General features: G+C 32.3%; 1 protein-coding gene across 3 annotated transcripts in view; it reads right to left on the bottom strand.

Annotated features, from left to right (window-relative positions):
• The window catches only part of LOC118204575 (clotting factor C-like), an 88,397-nt gene extending 85,842 nt beyond the window's left edge, over positions 1-2,555 (bottom strand). For 2 of the 3 annotated variants that reach the window (XM_085814557.1, XM_085814555.1), the window contains exons 1-2: positions 2,313-2,555; positions 1,013-1,115 (exon numbers count right to left, since the gene is read on the bottom strand). In XM_085814557.1, coding sequence (XP_085670683.1) covers positions 1,013-1,115; positions 2,313-2,328 — 119 coding nt within the window. In that variant the 5' untranslated portion in view covers positions 2,329-2,555. The remainder of the gene's footprint in view (positions 1-1,012; positions 1,116-2,312) is intronic. The other variant, XM_085814556.1, reaches the window with a different exon arrangement.
• Positions 2,556-21,630: the final 19,075 nt, after the last annotated feature.

The raw sequence follows: 21,630 nt of genomic DNA, 5'->3' as shown, positions 1-21,630 counted from the left end.
CATTTTAAAAATATTTACAAAGAAGTAATCAATGAAATAAATATATCTTCTTTTTAACAGATTAACAATATATCTCTAAACATTAAATATGAAACATTTTAATCTTAAAATTTATGTTTACTAAAATCAAGTGCTTCTGAAATATTTACGAAAAAGTAGTCGTAGTATGAAATAAATATATCTTCTTTTCACGGATTAAGAATATATTTCTAAATCTAAAATAGCATTTTAATCTTATAATTTATGTTTCTTGAAAGCGCATGTTTCTAAAATATTTAGGAAGAAGTAGTCGTTGAATGAAATAAACATATCTTCTTTTCGCCAAATAAAAATATATTTTTAAACCTTAAATATGAAGCATTTTAATCTTATAATTTATGTTTACTGGTATCATGGACTTCTAAAATATTTACAAAGAAGTAGTGGTAGAATGAAATATATCTTCTTTTTGCAGATATATTTCTAAACCTTAAATATGAAGCGTTTTATGTTATAATTTATGTTTACTGATATATTTATGTTTACTTCTAAAATATTTACAAAGAAGTAATTGTAGAATGAAATAAACATGTTCTTTTCATAGATTAACAATATATTTTTAAATTTTAAATATGAAGCATTTTGATCTTAAAATTTATGTTTACTGATATCACGTACTTTTGAAACAGCTAAGAAAATTAAATTAAATATAATACTAGTATAGATGTACTGAATTAAAGAAATTTACTAATGTATAACCAGTGCTTACCAGTAAGCATTATTTGTTTCAGGCAATGTATTTTAAACTGTGTACCCTATTTTAGTTGACTGTATTACAATATAGTGAGGAATGTGATGGTTTTTTTTCTGCTGAAGCAAGTGCGTATATAATATTTAAGAGCTGCATACTTTCTTAAACAACAAAAACTATTCATGAGGTGAGAAAAAATATCTGAAAATATAATTTTATTTAAAAAACCGTGTTGACTTCTAACATGTTATAATTTAAGAGATAAGATCGTTATTTACTTACGTGAAGTTCCTCTTTGGTGAATCGCATGAGCATGTCACTGAATATGGACAAAGAAAAGTTGAATCAACGATTAAAGCTGCTGATAGGCCATAAAAAAGAAGAGCTAAAGAAAAGATAAAATTAGCAACATTTAAATTACATACTACTTTGGCAATATATGTGATTACCCAACCTATATCAATAACAAATGCAGTTTGTAATAACGTTACTTTCGTTTAATCTCTTTTAAGATAAAAAAAATAAAGATAAATAAGAGATAAGTCTTTAAGATAAATCTTTTAAGATAAATTTTCTCTTAAACTATGCTTTAAAATGCCCAACTTATTTAAAACGGGTAAAGAAAATGCAGAATAATGCTGTATAAAGTCAGAACCCCCAAAAGTTGATAAAATTGAAAAAGAATAGAAATATTTCTGAAGTTCTAATTAGTAATCTTATTTAAAGGGAAGTAGTTACGAATACAATTCACTAAAAAGTTTCACAAACATGTTTCTAGAAATAACAGAAGTCATTCTTAAAAAGTTAATTAAATTAAGAAACTGTGGAATGAAGATGTAAAAGAGACGTCGTCTTGCCATTTAAACAAAAATTATCAAAAAGCAAACGAATATCACAAAAATTGTTCGGCAAATAATTATCACCAAGAGTTCTTATATTATTACAATAATTAAAATGATATCGATAATTTAGATTCGGTAAATGTGTTGGTCATAGCACTGTTATTATTTACATTATTACTATGTATCATCATTATAATTTGCCTGTTTTTAATAGTAACACATTTCTTCTTTGATTTTCTTACTCACGTACATAGCATAAGATTTTAACAACTCCTAAAATTTTGTAAACATGGTTGTTTGTGTGTAATCACAAATGTTTTGAGTCAACAGCTTTTACGCAAGCTTAAAAATTCAACGTTGTCCTAACAGGTAAATAGACAACTAGAGCTGGATTGTCGTGATGACTACATCTGGAACCATTATGTGAAGAAATCTTCTAATTTCTTGTGTTTTCTACATAGAATCAACTTCCTGAATATTATTATTTAAAAATTAATTAAAAAAACTTTCAGTTATTCTATTTATTAACTTCAAATATTCCGTATAATTCTGAAAACAAGCATTTTAATAGTATTATGCAAAAAAACGAATATTTTTATTTTAGATATCCATATATAAATTTCTACGAACTGATTTTGTGTAATTTACTTTTAAGTATTGTACAGCCGAATATTACATTTGAAAATGAAATTTTTCAAATGATATCCTTTAAGATGCAAAGATAGTCGGTGCTGACTTACCTGCTGAAAATGACATATTCCTTTGTTTACTAAGAATTCATAAGGAAGGAATCTAGGCTGAAGATCCGCTTCAAGATCAAAGCATCTACTGCTAATAGAATTTTTACTCAAGACGACAGTAACCGCTACGTCATTTCCGAATGCTGATAGCGAATCAAGGAAGTTTAAAATCCGTTCTAGCAAAATACTAGACCCAACCTCCTAACTGGTCATGCCGGTGCTCAATCGTTTACCCACCGCATGCTCAGAGCTTCTGTCGCCAAATGGCCAAAGGTCGTGCAATGGCCGTGACCTTCAGACCCTGCGGCTTTGGGGGGGGGGGGGAAGAACAAATCACAGTCCTTTTGTTTGTTATCTTTTCTAACAATTGGTGATGGATAACATGCAAACGTAGAACATTTTAAATAAACTTTATGAATAAAGATGTTCGCCTGCGAGGTAGCGTGTAGAGTCGTTCTTTAAGAACATTCATGGTAATAGTTTGGTAGAAGGTAAATTTTTTTACGGGAAAGAGAATAATTGCTCTATATTATCTACAGATGCAAATGAAACACTTCTCTTAAGAAAATGAGATATCAGAAAATTTAAATTGTAAAATATTGGCAGTGACGGAAAATTACTAGCGGTATTTAAAAATTTAAATTTAGTGAATGTAATGTCACCCCGTCTTCTCTCCGTCTCAAAGAAATTATCCATGCTTTCCCATATTTCTAAATGTTTTTTACACACTAGATCAGTGGGCAGAATACTTAATTTGTAGAAACTGTACACGAAAGTAAAATTAGAAATGCAAAATTAAGAACTTCGAGAGAAGACAAAGTTAAAAATTTTGTATTCTCTTAAGCTGTCTTAAGTATCGCCAAACAGACATATTGAAGAAGTAAAACATCTTGATAAAATTTCGTTACCCTTTAAAATGGAATGTGGAAATTCAGAAATATGAAATTTTATGGTAATTTGCTTAACACATTTTACACGCGCTTCTTTCGCTTTAATACGTTTGCAATGTTGCAAACCCTCGAAAAAGGAATAATCAAAGAGATGAATTAAACTGAACTTTCATTAAAAACATTAGAAAGAAATTTTAATTTTTCTTCAGCATGAATGACAGTATATTTCGACGAACATAACAACAGCATTGAAAAGAAACTAATAATTTAAATTTAAATTTCGTACTTACGGATTGCATTTATGAACTTCATTCACTTGTTGAATCAAAGGTTGAATATGATTGATGATGATTACAGGTAATACCGAAAAATTCCATCATTGTTCTCTGCAATAACCGAAACTCTTTATATATGATAATGAAGTCTATAGAAGTTATTGTTGAATTTCTGAGAGCGGATTTTACGAATGACAGCAAAACAGCTAATTCTACTGGACATCATTAGTTGATTCTACATTGTTGCACGAAATTATGCAAGAAAGGAAAAGCGTGACGGGAAATTTCCTGTGAAATGGAGAATATTGTAGCGCTATATTTCGAATCATTTTTAGTTACTAAGCACTTTTCTCCATCAAGGGAAAAATTTATAAAAACGATTTATAGAATTTCCCCAAAATTTGCCTGGTGTACACTATACTATATTATAATACTACACTGATTATCATAAATTAAGGAAAAAACATGCATGACAGCGTGTAACTGTAATGCGAAGCTGCCAGAAGCTCTAATTTTAAAACCCGGGTCTGTTTTAATAAACGGATAATGTTTTTAGAGGCATTTCTAAATTTTTGGATTAGAAAGAATTAAATATATCTAAAGAGTTTACAAAACAGAAAAAAGAAAGAAAAGAAACCCTATAAACCTGTAACAAATGGGCAGAGAAAACAAAAAACACAATAGCAGTATCAGAAAACGCATAACAAAACGTTGATTCTAGCTCGGTGCTGCCATCTATGTATTTTTTTAAGCAAAAGTTCAGTATCTGAAAAAGAAAAATTGCTGTAGCTCAGAAGCTGAGCGTCATTCGGACTTTCTAATCCTAAAAGTGAAAGTGTTAAACAACTCATTTGTTATAAATCCAAACTGACATTAAAACCATATTGACACAAACTATTACTGATTATAATTTCTGCCTGAATAAACAGAAAAGTGTTAAAAACGTCAGATTGAGAAAAATTGTATTTATTAATTTCTCCTTTGGGGGGGCAGGAGATTCTTGATTGTATCCCGGGCAACTACGCTTGTTGCCTGGGATACTTTTTCGTTTTCATCTGCGATCAGGGCATGGCTCATTCCAGACCTACTTACATAGATTTGGATTTCTGGACAGCGAATTATGTGAATGTGGGGCAGTGGGTTCACCGGACCACCTTGCCTTCGACTGCCCGTTAACTAAATGCCACCACCTAAAAAGACCCTCAGAGGGTTACTGAAGGAATGGACACTTCATATCGTGACATACCCAGCAACACGCACAAAACTCATCAAGATGCTACAAATTTGCACTGAAATAGAATGTCATCCACTTAGCATTTAATCTGCATTGTAACAATATTTCACCTCTGGTAAACATTTGCTTAATTAGAAGAACTTCCTGTTTGTCCAAAGACTAATTGTCAGTTAGAACTTTGAGGAAAGGTGTTACGGAAATCCCCTGGTGCAGTTTCCGGACATAAAGGATGTAGTAAATGGCCTCCTCCTAAAGCATTTCCTCCTAAAGACCTTTTAACAAAAGGGAAAGAAAGGGGCTTTTGTGTGAGATTTTTATGCAGTGAGGGACTTGAGAGAAGACGCAACCAGCGTCGTAAGCCGCATCCAGCGGCCATTGTTTTGCATTAGGCTGTAATGTGTTGATTATTTTACTTAGGATTATTCAAGAAATTCTTATTAATTTTTTAAATACATATTTAAAAGACAACTGCTCTTTCCCTTTTCATCCATCACGGGTGTTCAGACGTTACAGCATAAAGTATGTGTAAATTCTATTCTATTTTAGTCCGTCTTCTAATCTGCAAATGTATGCAGTATCCTACTATGTTTTCTCATTTGAACAGTATGCATTCTATCTGTATAGAACAGTATGTATCTCTCTGTATCACGTAGTAAATGTACGTTACCTCGATATTGCTCTTCCTTGTATATACTCATGTCATTTCTTCAACTATTCTAAGTAATCTCTGACAGCGCATGTTGAATCTGTACTCGCTGATATTAATGTATCTTATACCGTACGGTATACTCAAGCAATGTAATTTATTCTTTACTGTATCGTTTCCTCATTTGCATATTTTAAATGTAATGTAAACTTCACATGTCAAACTGTAAACTGCACACTAATCAATGTATTGTACACCGCACTGTATCCTCATGTGTAATGTAATGTATCGTATTCTGTACTGTTTTATCATCTGTATAATTTAAATGTAATGTAAGTGCAGTGTTATGTAATGTAACTTCGCTGTCTAGGCAACGCAATTTTATTTTGTGCAACATAACATCAGCGAATTGTACGCAGCATCAATATGCAAGACGTTTACGGTACTCAAAGAGACAACAGTTACCTCGGTCTAAGCTACAAACATCCGGTCGGCCAGGTTCTCTCGAATTTCCTTCTGAGTTAGCGTTACTCCGCATGGTTTGTCCTTAGGACGGAGGGCCTACTCAGAGGGCCTACCCTTTACCCCTTCCCTCCCCTCGGGGTGCTCTCCATCAAAACTGGGTAGCTGAAAATTTGTTGGGATACAGAACACTCATTTTCATGTTTGCTCATTAGAATGAGGAACAGCACGCGAGGGTTTCGCTTAAAGGAAGGAATATGTTTATATGTAACATTATACGAGGGTTGCTATTTATATTTCTGGCCTAATAATGAAAAAATAAATAGCCACTTCTTCGGGTGTCGCAGATCCTTGACCACGTAATTTATTTTTGATGTGCGGGAATAAAAAGTCATTGGGTTTCAAATCAGGGTTGTACGGCGGATGAACCGTCAGTTTGATGTTTTGACCCGTCAAAAATTCCTTTGTTTGAGCCGATGTGTGAGAGCCCGCATTTTCATGATGAAGGATGGTTCGCATCTTCTGCTTTTCCGAATATCTCCGATGACAAACAAATGGTCGTATACCATTCGAAATCGATCGCCATGAGTTGCTCTAACGCCACTGTAACCACGTGACTGGTAATGCCGAAGAAACAGGCAACCATTTGCTTGGATGTGCTTCTTCCGCAAACAGCTTTAACTAGAGTCGGCTTGTTTTGGAAGATTTATGCAGTTAACTGCTGTTTTCTTTCGCGCTCATATGCATGGATCCATGATTCGTCACCTAACACAGTACACAGCCTTTGATGCACCTTGAATGTATATTTCCCCCATTTCTTTGCACCAGTCGGCAAGAGCCTTCTTTTGAGCGTTTGTCAGATTACAAATGTTCATGTAATATCAATGCTTGTCATAACAATGTCCAAAGATGCCTCAATCTCAAGGTATGTCACATGACGATCTTGCTTTATCAGTTCATGCACAGCATCGATAGTTTTTGGCACAACAACCAATTTTGGACGACCTTCACGGAATTCGTCCTAGAGCGAACTTCGATCGCAATTGAATTCGTTATACAGTTTTTTACAGTGCTGTAGGATGGTGCTTTATCGCTGTATTAAGAATTCAGTTCGTCGGAGTACTCTTGTATTGATAATCCACGTCGAAATTTATGAAAAAAAACCGCAGGAAAATGTTCCCGAGTCCATTCCATTTTTTGCCGGAGATAAATTTTTCATTTTACTGTAAACAGCACAAATCACGCTAAAATGGCAAAACGTTCTAAAGACGTTATGGTTAAAAATATCAAACTTTCGATTGGAATCGCTTACGTTCACCTAGTCACACTTAGTATTGCCAATGCCACAAATATAAATAACAACCTTCGTGTAAGACATTTCAAGGAAAATTTATATTCTCTATTGTTCCACATACACTAGAATAGACCCTATAATGACCTGGCGAATTCTAGCATAGGCGTGAATGAAATTACTTACTCAGACGAAGGGTAAAAATAAACCTTTATTAATTCAAAATAGTTAACAGAAAGGCACGGACTTTGTGCGCTACCAAAACCCCATCAATTTCCAGTGAAACACTAAACGTAGAATATGATGTAAGTCAAACCTAAAATAAATAGGGCAAAATAGCACTTAAGTTACGCTTAAGAGGTGGACTCACAGAAACCTAACCGGCGTGATACTAAAATCTGATAAGACTAAAAGGCTTACTAGCGTAGCAACAAAATGAGCGCTTGGCTAGAGAAACACCCTCTGAAAAACTCAGATATTCACCCGTTTAAATAAGCACTTCACTTAACTTTAAATTGACATCCTGGCGAGAGAATGTGAGGGGAAGTTGAGAAGTCTAGAATAGTCAAACTAGAAGTCAAACTTAAAATAAATTTGTTATGCAAAATAAGGAAAACCTTACAAACTGGCTAATATATAATTAAACGTGCATCTCATGTAGGAAAAAAAAATGGAAAAGGACATGCCAAATTTCGAATTCGAATCTAAATATCAGTGCTCTTAATGGACTGAGGTATATTTAGTTAGAATACCTGTGACACTAATCTCTTTCTACCGTTTTGTAAGTGGCGATAAAATTAATACAATAAAGATTTTCAAGAAAATTAGTAATCTTTAGATAGTTAAGATAACTAGTAACAATTTATGAAGTAATATTTTGCATCATCTTACCGCCATGTTGTTCAGAATCTATAACTGCAAATTTAGAGTAAAAATGAAACTTCCAAAATTAAATTTTTGCTAAAAGATAAATTATAAAAGACATTTAATTGCTTGCTAAAAGATTACCATTATGTAACTAAAACGCAGTGAGCTAAGGGAGTATAAAGAATATCTTTTGAATGTAACTATGGTGCTAAAGTTTTTAACTAGAGCAGTTGAGCTTAAATAGCAGTAACTTTCTGTTACACAATTGACATCTAGTTTTTAATTACCTAAAAGCTAACCAAAATTTCTTTGTAACTAATTAATGTAGGTTATATCACACATTAAAATTTCTTTTTTACGTATTTCAGATTTGGAGTTTAAAATACTTTTATTCGTTTCTCTAAAATACAGAGAATCTGAAACATTAACACATCAAGCAACAAATAGCTTTAAGGAATTTAAGTAAGTCAGAAGAATTCAATGATTTTTTTTTTTTTTTTCCACTTTTTCGATTTAGATGTACATGATTCTTCCTACCTTTGTACATTTCGGTGATATATGAGAAAGCGGAATTGAATCTGTAAAGTTTCATCTCAGAAGAGTTACAAGGAAGACGGGCGCTCACAATTGAAGAGCCGGTTATTTTGCTTGCGGAAGTAGACTGTTTTAAATACCAGGCCTCTAATTTCCATGACTTCAAATATACAGTAGAACCTCGAGATACGAGTTCAATTGGTTCCAGCATTGAGCTTGTATAGCGAATTTCTCGTATTTAGAAACAAACTTCCCTATTCCCCAAAAATCTCATTAGTCGACGAATCTTCAGTCGACGTATCTGAGGATCAGATACGTCTTCAGTTGTTCTCCGAACAGTTCAGTTCCGAACAGTTCTTCAGTTCGGAGAAGAGTTCATGTATAGATTCATAGCCTTAGCGGAAATGATAGCTTCTAACACCGAATCGCTTTTTAAATGCCATCTATTGTGGGTGTGGATCTATCTACTAGCTTTTGTTGGTGTGGATTAACAATCTATTACTAGCTTTTGTTGGTGTGGATTGTTGTTAATCCACACCAACAATAGCTTTTCAACATCTTCTAGAAGTTTTGGACGGTGCTTGGAAATAACGGTAACTCCTTTGGCCACTTCAAGTTTCTTAATTTCTTCCTTCTTCTTCAGAAAAGTGCAAGTTGTCTATGTCGAACGGCCGTAAATCTTCGCCAATTCCTTCAATCTTACGCCACGATTATGTTTATCTATGATTCCTTTCTGATTTTCAACGGCATGGCTTCCTTCTTTTTCTTCGCAACACTATCTGAGGAAACAATCTTTTTGGGAGGCATCGTGAAATAATTACTTTTACGTTAAATGTAAAAGACAATTAACTCACAAGCGCGCAAACACGTACATCAAAGAATAGTGAGTAATCTGACGAAGGCAGTCCTTGAGTTGAGCCGGATCGGGAAACGCACCACGCACAACCACAGCCTGGTTCGTTGGTCGTTACTCGAGTCAATGCTCGTATTTAGAGACGAATGCTCTCCTCGTATCTGGAATTTCTCGTATATAGAGGTGCTCGTATCTGAAGGTTCCACTGCGTCTAGATGTACTAACCCCTTCTTTCCTTTTAGGAGAAACTATTATAGGTGTTCCAGAATATAGCTGCACCACTCTTCAAGATCTTTGTTCCAGTTGCAATCTAGTGCAAAAAAATTGAACAGGGATTCTGGATGAGATGGTTCAGAGTGCACCTACCGGCCATATTAACATCACAGGTAATGAGAACGCAGATAAACTGGCAAAGGAGGCTCGAAATCTCAAGGATAATAATAACGTAAATGTCACACTCTCGGGCGTAAATGCCATATGGCCAAATACAGACTGAAGAAATATTTAGTCCCAATAAAGCACTCCATAACATCATGGAGACCGACTTAGAACTAAAACCGTAGTCATGCTTAGAACTAGCCATTACAGAGGATTGAAAATTGACAGTGGGGGAGGGTAACCTACAGAAGCTGTGATAACTGCTTGGACACAGTTGAATTGACAAGAATTGACAATTGCGCACTTTTTTGACTATCCAGTCTTCTTTGTTGAATTAATAAAAATTAGGGTCTTGTTTAAGAGAATAAACCTCTACGATGATAACATGTTGCAGATTGCCGGGACACTCCATCTTCACCCATAGCAGTATTTGGAGAGGCTTCATCATCGAGGCGAAAACAACAGCAACGTCAGTTCTTATTAACAAAACTGATTTTAATCAGCACATACATAAAATTATAATACGAAATAGGCTTTACAAAACACAAGATACAATTTAAAGAACTGACGAAATTCTAGTCAAATGGTCAGCGGCATAGCTGGAGAGGTTGTGAAGATGCGACCAGCTCCGTTACATAATTTGGTTCGCCCTATTTTGCGTGTGAAATATAGTGGCGTAGCTTTAGTTTTTACCACCCCGGGCGGTTCATTTGCCGTTCTTCTCAATGTACAGTGAAAAATCAAATTTACCAAATGTCGAAATGACATCTAGGGAAATAAATAAATGCTCTGTGTTAATTTTTTAAATAAAGCTTTAATTCCAACATTATAAAGTTCTGTTTTGCTTGTTTCTCTGTAAGCAAAAGCGTCTATGACGTTCTATAAATTTGTTTCATGACTCCAGTTGCTTTCCAGTAGAGAGTATACTTTTATTAAATACTTTTACGTTTTAGATGTTTCTTAACCAAATTTAATCTAGATAAACTCTCCTTAAAACAAATAATACATATAGCAATTGGGAAGAAAATTCGAAATAAAATTTCTGCGTTTAGAATTTCTTTTAAAAGACTATATTTCGGAATAACTTGTAAAATTTCAAAGCGAGAGCTCTTCCATTTCTCCGTTTTCCTCTCCAAGTAACAAAAATAAAATTCTGATAGATTTTTTTCTCAGTGAGAAGCTTTTCCTTCTCTTCGTCGTTAGGATTAAAATTTATTTGTCTTTTGAATTTTCCGTTCAAACATTTTGATGGAGTAAAGAAGGTATATAAAAAAAGTGAAACTATTGAAATCTCTTCCCAATTCCTTTCAGCATTCTATCTAGTGTAAAAGCAATTCGCCATCTCATGATTCCTCACCTTATCAATGACCGAGTGGGAAGGTAGCTGAATACTGGTACTTTGACCCTGGCACAAATACCAAACAACAGTTTGGTTACTTTACGGGGTTTACCTTAGCTGTAACTTAGGGCATGAAACCTTGCATTCACATGACTACAAAATAGCGCCCTTTTCATAAAGTAAATATGAGCCAATTCCTATCTTTTACAGCCTTCTCAGAGAGGTATAGTTCTCCACGAAAGCACACCGCCCGCCAGGATAGATTATATTAGTGAACTTTTCTGTAATGCAATAAATCTCAATTAGTCTTCCTACTCACAAGATCCATGTAGTTAACTCTTATAACATGTTTCGCATGAAAAACACTGCCTCAAAATATATGAACCCTCCTTCCATCCCTCCTTAGCTACGCCCACTGGTGGATCGTCTAGTAAGGTGTAGAATAACGGTATTCTGAATTGTACTATGGAAATAAACCGGAAAAAAAAACTGAGTTTGACACTACAATAAAGTATTCAAACAAATCACTGCTAGATTTCAAAAACTACATACTCTTATTTTACCTTTTTACTCTGCCCAAACTTTTAAATGAAAAATAGGATAGCTGATGCTTTAAGGGGTTATCACATCTAGCGACAGTCCCTGCCAGACTGGAATTTTCTGCGAAACGAGATTCTGGTATAACTGGTTTAAACGGAAGGATTCCTAGAAAAAAAAGCTCCGCTGGAAGCGAAGTCTCGCCTAGCTACGGAAACGATGTACCGGCTACGTGGGATTTTTTGAAACCTCGCCGAAAATGTTTCGGCTGCAGTTCTGTCCCGGGTAGAGATCAACCAATCAGACGAAAGTTTTGCTTCTGAAGGATCACGTGATCCCAAACTGAGCGATAATCGATTAGTGTTTGGTGTTCAATTCTTTGTAGTAAGTGAAAATGGTAACCTGTGGGTTTCGTGGAAATGTGCGGTTTCTGAGAATGTGCGGTTTCTTTCTTCCTTTCGACGTTCAAGCCTTCGTAGCGGAAACATATGTGATTGGGACTTATGAATACAGTGACATTAAAAAGAAAAGAAAAAAAAAAAAAAATACCCTTGTTAGAAAGAGAGTCGTTCAGATTTTATTTCTATTATTGCTAGAGGAAACAAAATGCGGATGCTGAAAGGTGTCCTTTTGAACTTTTGCGGTTTTTTCTAAAATGTAAACTCCAGCAATTGCTTGAAATATTGTAATACTGCTGCTAAGATTCCTTACAGTTCCTGTACGTATTCTCAAGTGAAAGAGAAGGTTTCTAAATAAAAAATCAATTAAGAAGTATTTAAGACATACAAATGTATATTTTGCATTAAAAAATATATTTCGATGCTGTTTACGTAACAGGCAACTGGAACAGACTTCCACAATTCCATCCTGGTTTTGGCAACATAAAAACAAATAAATTAATAACGCATTATTAAAATGCTGAAATCAAAGTTCTAAATAAACGTAGAATTTTAATTCATTTTTGTCCATGTCATTTTTGCCATTTTTTTTATTACTTTGCTCATACATTCAGAAGGGCAGCATAAGCTTTGGCTCCATTACCACTGTATTAATGATACAGAAGTAATCGAAGGAAAAAAAATATATATATATTTATCAGCTTTTTTTAATCATTCTACTTCAGACTCAGTTATTTGTATTTTCTTCATTAAGTTACTCGAATATGAAATATATAGAACTGTAATATGGACTGTGATTAAAAGCGTGGTAAATTACGTATTAAAACGTATTAAAGATTTTAATGAAATGAAAAATCTGAAATTTGGTGGCGCCATCTATACTAAACTTTCGGTACTAAATTGAATATTTTAAATTTAGACAGAGCAAATAAAACGGCACTTTAGCATTGATTAATCGATATTCATTCAAAGCATGTGAATTTAAAATATTATTAGTATTAACATCTTAAATACACATTTGTTTCTTCTACAAGCCTCATACTTGTATTTTACTGCAGGAGACTTAATGACGTTAAAAATAGTTAATAAGTATTCTTGCTTTTCAATTATGTTTAGTGTTGTCCTCTTTAGTAAACTACTACGCATGCATAGAGAAAAATATAGTAAGTTCCGTTTGTCCATGGTTGTTTTGATAATGAATAATAACCGAAGGATTGAAATAAATGAAGAAAGAAATATAATCATTAAAAAAATCTGAAAGCTTTCCGATTTTATATTATGCCCAAAAGGGCGTTTTTTCTAGAGATTTGTGTGCTAACTTTATTTAGTAAATATCATGCTTTTGGCACTTAAACCATAAAATTCAATTCAACAGCAATATCACAAAGTATTTCAAAGAAGATAACTTTAGAATTTCTGATACACAATCTCGCGTGCTGGACATAAAAAATCGTTTTTCTTATTTTGTTTTCTTTTGGAGCAATGGCAGCACTGTACTCAAGGAGCAATGGCAACACTGTATAGAAAAGTACAGTGTTGCCATTGCTCCTTGAGTTTCTTAGAAATAGATAATAAAAAATTTACAAATTTCGAATTTGGGCTTCCAGATGTCCATATTCGGGTTGAGACGTATGTTATTCGGAATTTGATGGTTCTAGGTACTGTTGTTTTATCACAGGGCGAGAATATAAAACAGGGCTGTAATATTTGGCGGCAAAAATTTAAAAAGCGATTCACCGTTTACAGTGAATCAATGCAAAATGCCAAAACGAAATGAATTGGGCAAATTCGGATAAAAATGCGATGGAAATTTAACTGATTTAGTAGATATGTGCTAGAAATGCGTAAATATGTAGTTTTATGTAATAATTATTGTGTAAAAAATTAATTGATTGATTAAAATTAAAATATTAAGTGAAAATAATGCGCCACATAAATTTCAATTCAGTAGCAAAATCACGATATATTTAAAAACAGCATATCTTCAGAATTCCCGGTTCCCGTACATATTTTCATATTCGCTGTATTATTTCTTTAAAAACTAGCTACTCAGGCGGCTGGCAACCTAAAACAGTTTTCATAAAGAAAATTAAATAATGATTTTAATTAATACAGTTAGTGTAATTTCATAAAGTATTGAATATTTCTAATTAAACATCTTATGATGTTAATACACGTTTACGTAGTTCAATCACGTTAAGAAGTAAAGAAAAATATTAAGAATTGTGTTTATTGCTTTTAAATCGTTTAAATTATTATTCAGTAACTTTCCAGATCAAATATGAAGGTATTTTAAGCTTTATCGAATGTCAACACGCTGTCGCGTGAAAGATAAAAAACATTTTATTTTCGGTGGTGGCAACACATTTTCCTAGAGCTGAATAAGTTGTTGAAGGGTAAATATTAAAATTATATTGGTAAATTTAAATTGAATCTTATATTTTTCCGAATGGCAATAGTCTCGCATAGAGACTTTTATTGTTGGAGATAAACATGTTTTATTTCGAACAGTATTGGCACTGCTCGCTTTCAGATCATTGTGTTTCTTAATCAAAAATTCATTAAAATTTTACAAATATGAAATAAAAAATGATAAAACAAATCTGAAATTCAATATTCGGGCTTCCAAGCGCACAGGGTCGGGTGGAGGACTACGTTATTGAAAATTTAATGGCTCAAGATTACGTCGTTTTTACTTCCTTGTACGAAGTAAAAAGGAAGTATTGTAATCACGAAAAGTTTCAGGCAGCATATTTCTGCGAAAATATCCATTTTGACCGCTATCGAATGCAATTTAACGATGTTTCTGCGTGATATCTGTACGTAAAGACAGAATAAAAGACTCGTTTCCTCCAAAAAATTATAAAACTGCTTTAAAATTCATTCTGAAGAGAATTTTTCGTGGCGTCTGTACGAACGTATGTACGTACGTATCTCGCATAACTCAAAAACGAGTAGACCTAGAACGTTGAAATTTTGTATATAAGACTGCTATAACATGTGGATGTGCACCTCGTATTTGGGTTGCAATCGGCCGCACCAAACGTATATAAATATATTTATATATATCCACTTTGTTACCCGGCAAAGTGATTTCAGTTTCTTTACTCTTATATGTTTGTGAATTGTGCATTTTTTGCTTTAAAAATGATTGAATTGTGTTGTTCTTATCTTCTGGTTAAGGTTTTTACGCCTTTAGTAAATTTGTATGCAATATTTTTAGAATTACCAACAATTTAAAAGTTGTTTAAGTGCCGCTAAGCCTTTTTTTATGGCAGCCATTGATCGTTTACATTTGAAACATTTGACTAGTGGATTTGTTGCCAATCCAGAGAAACTTAGCTTCGCAACAACAAAGATAACGCCTTCATTTATTATTGCGAATTAAATCATGCTTAATCCTTTCTGGAATTTTTTCGAGGAAATAAGTGTTTGAGATTTACTTCGTAATTTTTAAAGATATTTTGAGTTTTTATGTATTTTTGCCTTCTCGCGAAGTGAGAACTGAATTAATTGAATGAGAAATACTCAATCGTCTGTGAAAAACTGTTTCTTTTTTGTTTTCTTTGCTTAATTTCTTTTATACATCTTTCTAGTTTTATTATAGTATTTGAATAGAACATGTGGCAACGATTCGATAATTTTATTCTTTAAATAATATAAATTTTGTGCATTATGAGTTATAATATGAACGAAATATAATACTGTTAAGTGAATCTAGCGCCAGAGTGTCGCTGTGGTAAACAAATACCAGTGTGAATTTTAAAGAATACCATATTTATTCTATTGTGGTTTATGCGCTGTCGGCGAAGTAGATTTAATTCAATCCAATAAGTTTAAATGAAATGCAAGAAAAAATGCGTAAAATTTAATATTGCGTACAAGGAAGTCATGTGGTGTACGCATGAGATTTTTTTTAATAGTACAGGGAACGTGCATGCATACATGGAGATTCTTCATCGTTTAATTTCTTTAAAAATAATACAGGTTATGGTGTTTAGTGACAGCAATTATAAATGTGAAACGCACGTTCATAGTGAACCAAAGCAAAAAAAAAAAAAAAAAAAAATCTTTTATATCTCAAAAGCTCTATTTGGGCTAATAATTAATTGGCAATGGATTGCTAGCAACTATTATACAATATAAAATTCGTCATAAAGAACAACTGTTCATTTGCCTATGCTGCTGTGATTCATGGTGTACTTAATTTTGATGTGGTAGACTCACGTTTCTTATCAAATTCCAGTGTATGTCCAACACATTCTTACAGATTATATTATTTACATTCAAATGCTTATGCGTAATTTAATTTTATGCCTATTTTTGCAGCCAGTACGATTTTGTGAGATTGACAGTCCACTGCATGCGGAATTCTTCTTCGGGTACGCTTCATCAACTGCAAAAAGAACAAGCGAAAGAGGGCAAAGTTTCCAAAGCAACAGGCAAATCATTCACTAGTGAATCATACAGGAAACCCAATTAAATTAAAAAAAATCTTATATTCATACAATAAATTCACAAAGGAGCGGTGGCCCAGAAGAATTTAGTCACCAAACGTCATTTTGCGACGTTTCGCTATAAATGGCAAACCACTTCTTAAGTTGTTACCACCGGAATTAAATAATGAAGAATCTACATGAATGTATGTATGTATGTTTCTCGCACTGTGAAAAAGCGACGGTACGTAGAGCCATCTAATTTTGAATAACGTACGTCTCCGTACGAATATGGGCATCTGGAAGCTCGAATTTTGAATTTAGAATTTGTTTTATTCATTAATGTTATTGCCCGAATTTTGAATTTAGAATTTAGAATTTGTTTTATTCATTATTGTTATTGCCCGAATTTTGAATTTTGAATTTGTTTTATTCATTATTGTTATTGCCCGAATTTTGAATTTAGAAATTCTTAATTTAGAATTTGTTTTGAATTTAGAACTTATTTTATGTTTATAATTTGAAATTTGTTTATTATTATTTCCTATTTTGTAAAACTTTAACGAATTTTTGACTAACAAACTCAACGATTTCAAAGTGAGCAATGGCAACACTGTACCGAAAAAAAAAAAAAAAAAAAATATCTCCAGCGAATGAAATTGTCTATCGAAATTTCTAAAGATATACTGTTTTTAAATATTTGCTAATATTGCTGTTGAATTGAATTTTATGGTTTAAGTGCAAAGAACATGATGTTTAATAAATAAAGGTAACACACAAAACGTTAAAAAACGTTCCTTTCGGCGTAATATACAATCATTTTTCTGAGACAAAAATTAGAAATGGCAAACTTCCTTTGTTTACAAAATAACAAAAAATTAGAGTATTAAGTGTAATTTTTTACTGAACAATTGTATAGTAAAGAAAAGTAAAAAGAAATTAAAACACATCTGGAAACTTTAAACGAAAAGTGATGTTTTTATTTTGACTAACTTCTTTTTTAAATCCACATCCTTAACTGCTCATTTAACTGTTGCGATACAGTTATCTTGAATTAGGAAAGATTATATCCTGAATTGAACGGCCTGTGGCTAAAGCAAACTGAATGTTCTAATAAGAACGAATTATTTTATTTTTAAAATGATAATTTTAAATGAATTATTTTATTTTTACTTTTAAATTTATTTAGTTCGTTTAATTTTATTTAATTTTCATTTCGATTAAAACTAAATTATGGTAAAAATTTTAATTCTTAATTATTATATAACTAAGAATTTTTTAAATGTTTATATCCCAAAATCTTTTCTTATTATTAAACTCTAAAATTTTTGCAATTCAATATGTTAAAATTATGATTATTGTTAGTCTAATATATAGTGCTTAAAGTACTAGATATAACATGTAAATAAATAATAAAAATACAAATGTTAAGTTTTATTTATATGCTAGCAACTTAATTTATTTATATGCACAAAATAATTTAAAAAGAGCCTATTTTTAGAATTTCTGATATGTTGGCCAAAATTGTGGACACTTTTGGAAATTTTTATGTTTTTGAACTTTGTATGCTTATAGAAAATCATCACTATCTAATGTATATCGATAACTATTATCGTTTAACTTTTCTTTGTATTGTAAATGATTTAATTTTATGTTTTGTATTGAATTCAGTAATAAATTCTCTTTAAAATGATATATACAAGTTTGCATTTCGTGAAACGTAACTTATAGAAAAAATAAGCATACAAAGTCAAAACCATAAAAATTTCAAAAAGTGTCCACAATTTTGGCCACCACAGTATAGTCTCGCCTACTGGAGGTTAAATGTTCCCGCCCCCTTTGCAGTATTGCCACTGCTCGCTTTGAAATCGCTGAGTTTGTTAATCAAAAATTCGTTTAAGTTTTATAAAATATGAAATAATATTAAAAGGAATTCTAAATTTCAAATTTGGGCTTGCAGATGCTCATGCCTGAGTGGAGGACTATGTTATTCAAATTTTGATGTCTCTAGGTACCGCAGTTTTTTCTCAGTGCGAGAAGCATTGCATATATACATTCACGCAGATTCTTCATTATTTAATTTCTTTAAATATAGCGCATGGTTCTAATATTTGGCGACAGCAGTGTGAAAACTGAAACGTGGCTTATAGTGAACGAACCCAAAATGGGAAAACGAAATTAATAGCCATTCTGGGCTGTAACGCCCTCTGGGTTAATCATTAAAATAAGCATTTCTTATCAAATAACATTAAGCTCATTATAACTAAGGTAGATTTATAACAGGAAAACGAATAGTAATAACCTAAAAATAGAACAATATTTAAAAATAAGATATAGAATCAAACTGAAAAAAAAACCTTGAGTAAAAATTTGGATAGTCATAATTAGTAAGCAGTAAATAACGACGAAGAATCTGATGACAAATTAATCGGAAAGTATATAAAAACACTTTGATGAACACGAAAAGCGTACTAAAAGTTTAATCCAGAGTCAATAATAAATTCTATTCTAGTACATCTCAAAAATACATCCAAAAATTAAATGCATTTGTGTGGCTAATTTATGTTGTTAATGAAGCAATAATGTGTAATTAATTCTAATTTCAGTTCCTCGTGTCTCACAAAGTATACCACTAGGCTTACACAAGTGTTGTCACTCGTCTCGTTGTCTGATATCACAGCAAGCCTACGAAATTCATCGTGGCGCAAACACCAGACGTCGTTGCCAAGGGCCATGGACACCACACAGATGACAGCGACTTTGCTCAGTTCTTCCCCCAGTGTTGAAGGAAAGCAATCCGTGTGGACAGGTCCGAATAGTCTCCTACCACTTTCTTCCCTGCCATCAATCTCTCGAGAAGACTTTCGGTTCGGCGCATATTTAGAGTGCCTATATCCAAATTCCAAATTTGGGCTTCCACATGCCCACATTCAGGTGAAGACGTAGATTGCGGAGGAAAAAAAAAAGAATAGTTCTTTATCTCCTGTTCTACTCAGCCAATTGACAAAATTCAAATTGAGTTTTTCATGTCTCAAAAGCGCGGCTTAGGATGTGTATTAGATTTATATATAGTATTGTTCTAACATAGGTATTTTGACACAAAATGGGACTTTTTCTGAAATAAAATACCAATTTTTTTTCATATTTCGATTCTACGAATCAAATTATGCTTACGCATTAAATTTTGTAAAATTTGGTGCAAAATTCTCGGAGAAATTTAAAAATTGAACTTGTCGAATTTTTTTCAGTTTGCATCAAGAATGGCGGCGAAGTTCTTAATATATGGTAAAATATTTTCCTTTCCCTTCCATTGTGCAGGAGCGGGAAAAAATTCACATTCTTTCGCATATTACTTTCGAAAAACATGCCAAGTTTCAAAAGACGCAAATATGTACATTCGGGTATATCTTTGGAAATCGAATAAAAATCTGTAATCTTTTGCAAGTATGCTTAGAAATACATCTACTTTAAGGTGATGGTAAAAATTTTAATTCAAATGTTTTTTCAAAAAATTTATAAAAAAAAATATTTAAAAATACAAATAAAAAAAAAAGTCATAAAAAATTTGCGAATTGTTTTTGGATTAAGCCTAAATTTCGAATTCTGAAAGAAGAAATCAAGTACGTAAGTTTAATAAAAAAAAGGGATGTTAATGAATATATATATTGTTACGAAATGTCTAGGCGCAGTAAAATAGCTTCCTCTCTCTTTTTTTTTTTTTTTTTTTTTTCCCCGTGCAGTATTGGCATTGCTCGATTTGAAATTGTTGAGTTTCTTAATCAAAAACTCATAAATGCTTTACAAAATATGAAATAGATAATAAAGCAAATTCCAATTTTGAGCTTCCAGATGCCCACATTACGGTGGAGACGTATGTTATTCAAAATTTGATGGCTCTAGGTACCTTTGTTTTATCACAATTGGAGAAACATACTTACATTTATGCAGATTCTTCATTATTTCATTCCTTAAAATATAATACAGGGCTCTAATATTTGGTGGCAACAATTTAAATAGTTATTCGCCGTTTATAGTGAATCAACGCAAAATGCCTAAACGAAATTAATGGGTAATAAAATAAAGAGAACTCGGTATTCTAAATTCAGAATGAAATTCCGGAAAGTAGAAATTGTCTCTTTTGTCCGTAAAAGTTCAGAAAAATTGGTGGCCAAGGTACAGACATGCGTATGAAGCAACAGAAGCAATGCAGCCAGATCTGTTTAGTTTCTTTCGTATGTCTTGATCACATGGTATGATTCAACTAGAAGTTTAATAATAAAATTATTTAAATTAAACGGAGTTTGGCATTAATTTAATTATTAATTATGTGTATATATAAATAGCATTTTTTAATTTCAATAAAAAGAATTATACCTAATACCCATTTATAACAAGCAAAAAAAGTCTATTTGCAAGCATAAATAAACAAGCACCTATATATTGTTTTTGGCTAATAACACATATGAATAAAATATTTGACAAAACTGGTAAAGTTTAGTAAATGGTTATAAATTCAGAAATTTTGCTTTTATTCTAAGATTTTAAATAATTTTTGTCATTTAAAAGCATTCAGTTTTGGAAACCAAGATTTTAATTTATAAATCTAAAAATTTCAACCACTAATATATTTCTAAAATTATTTAGGGAGGTATCTCTGGGGCAATATAAGTAATTTCAAATTATTAAAATTATTAATATCCTACAATTATACAGTACAAGATTATGTTTATACTAGATATTAGTTCAGATTTATCCCATACAAGAAAATTCCCCATTCCTCCTTAAGATGTCCAAACTTCAACAATTTGCTAGCGGGCTGTGGCCAAAGCAAAATTTATAAGTTCTATGTACAGCTGGGAAGAAAATGCATAAAAAAATTCAATATGAATGAAATCAGTTCATTCCTTCCAAGCAACAAACAATCTGCAAATAATTTTTCGTTGCCAAACCAGGAAATAATAACTTTTGATACTTTTCAGGTTAATAAGTAGGACACCAAGATTTAAGTTTAATGTAATATAATAACATTTTCTCAAAATCAATAAAAGAATTAACATGGATCTAACATACCGTATCAGTTATTATAACCTGAAACAAAAAAATTGCCAACAGTTGTTATTTATTTAAAATGCTCATATTAACGAAAAATTTTCGACATACAATGACGTCACATGCAAT

This window comes from Stegodyphus dumicola, chromosome 4 (assembly GCF_044657685.1).
Source record: "Stegodyphus dumicola isolate Sdum_Otavi_A_Nest chromosome 4, ASM4465768v1".
NCBI lineage: Eukaryota > Metazoa > Arthropoda > Arachnida > Araneae > Eresidae > Stegodyphus > Stegodyphus dumicola.
Note: the sequence above shows the minus strand (reverse complement) of the source record. Positions and strands in the feature narration are given on the sequence as shown.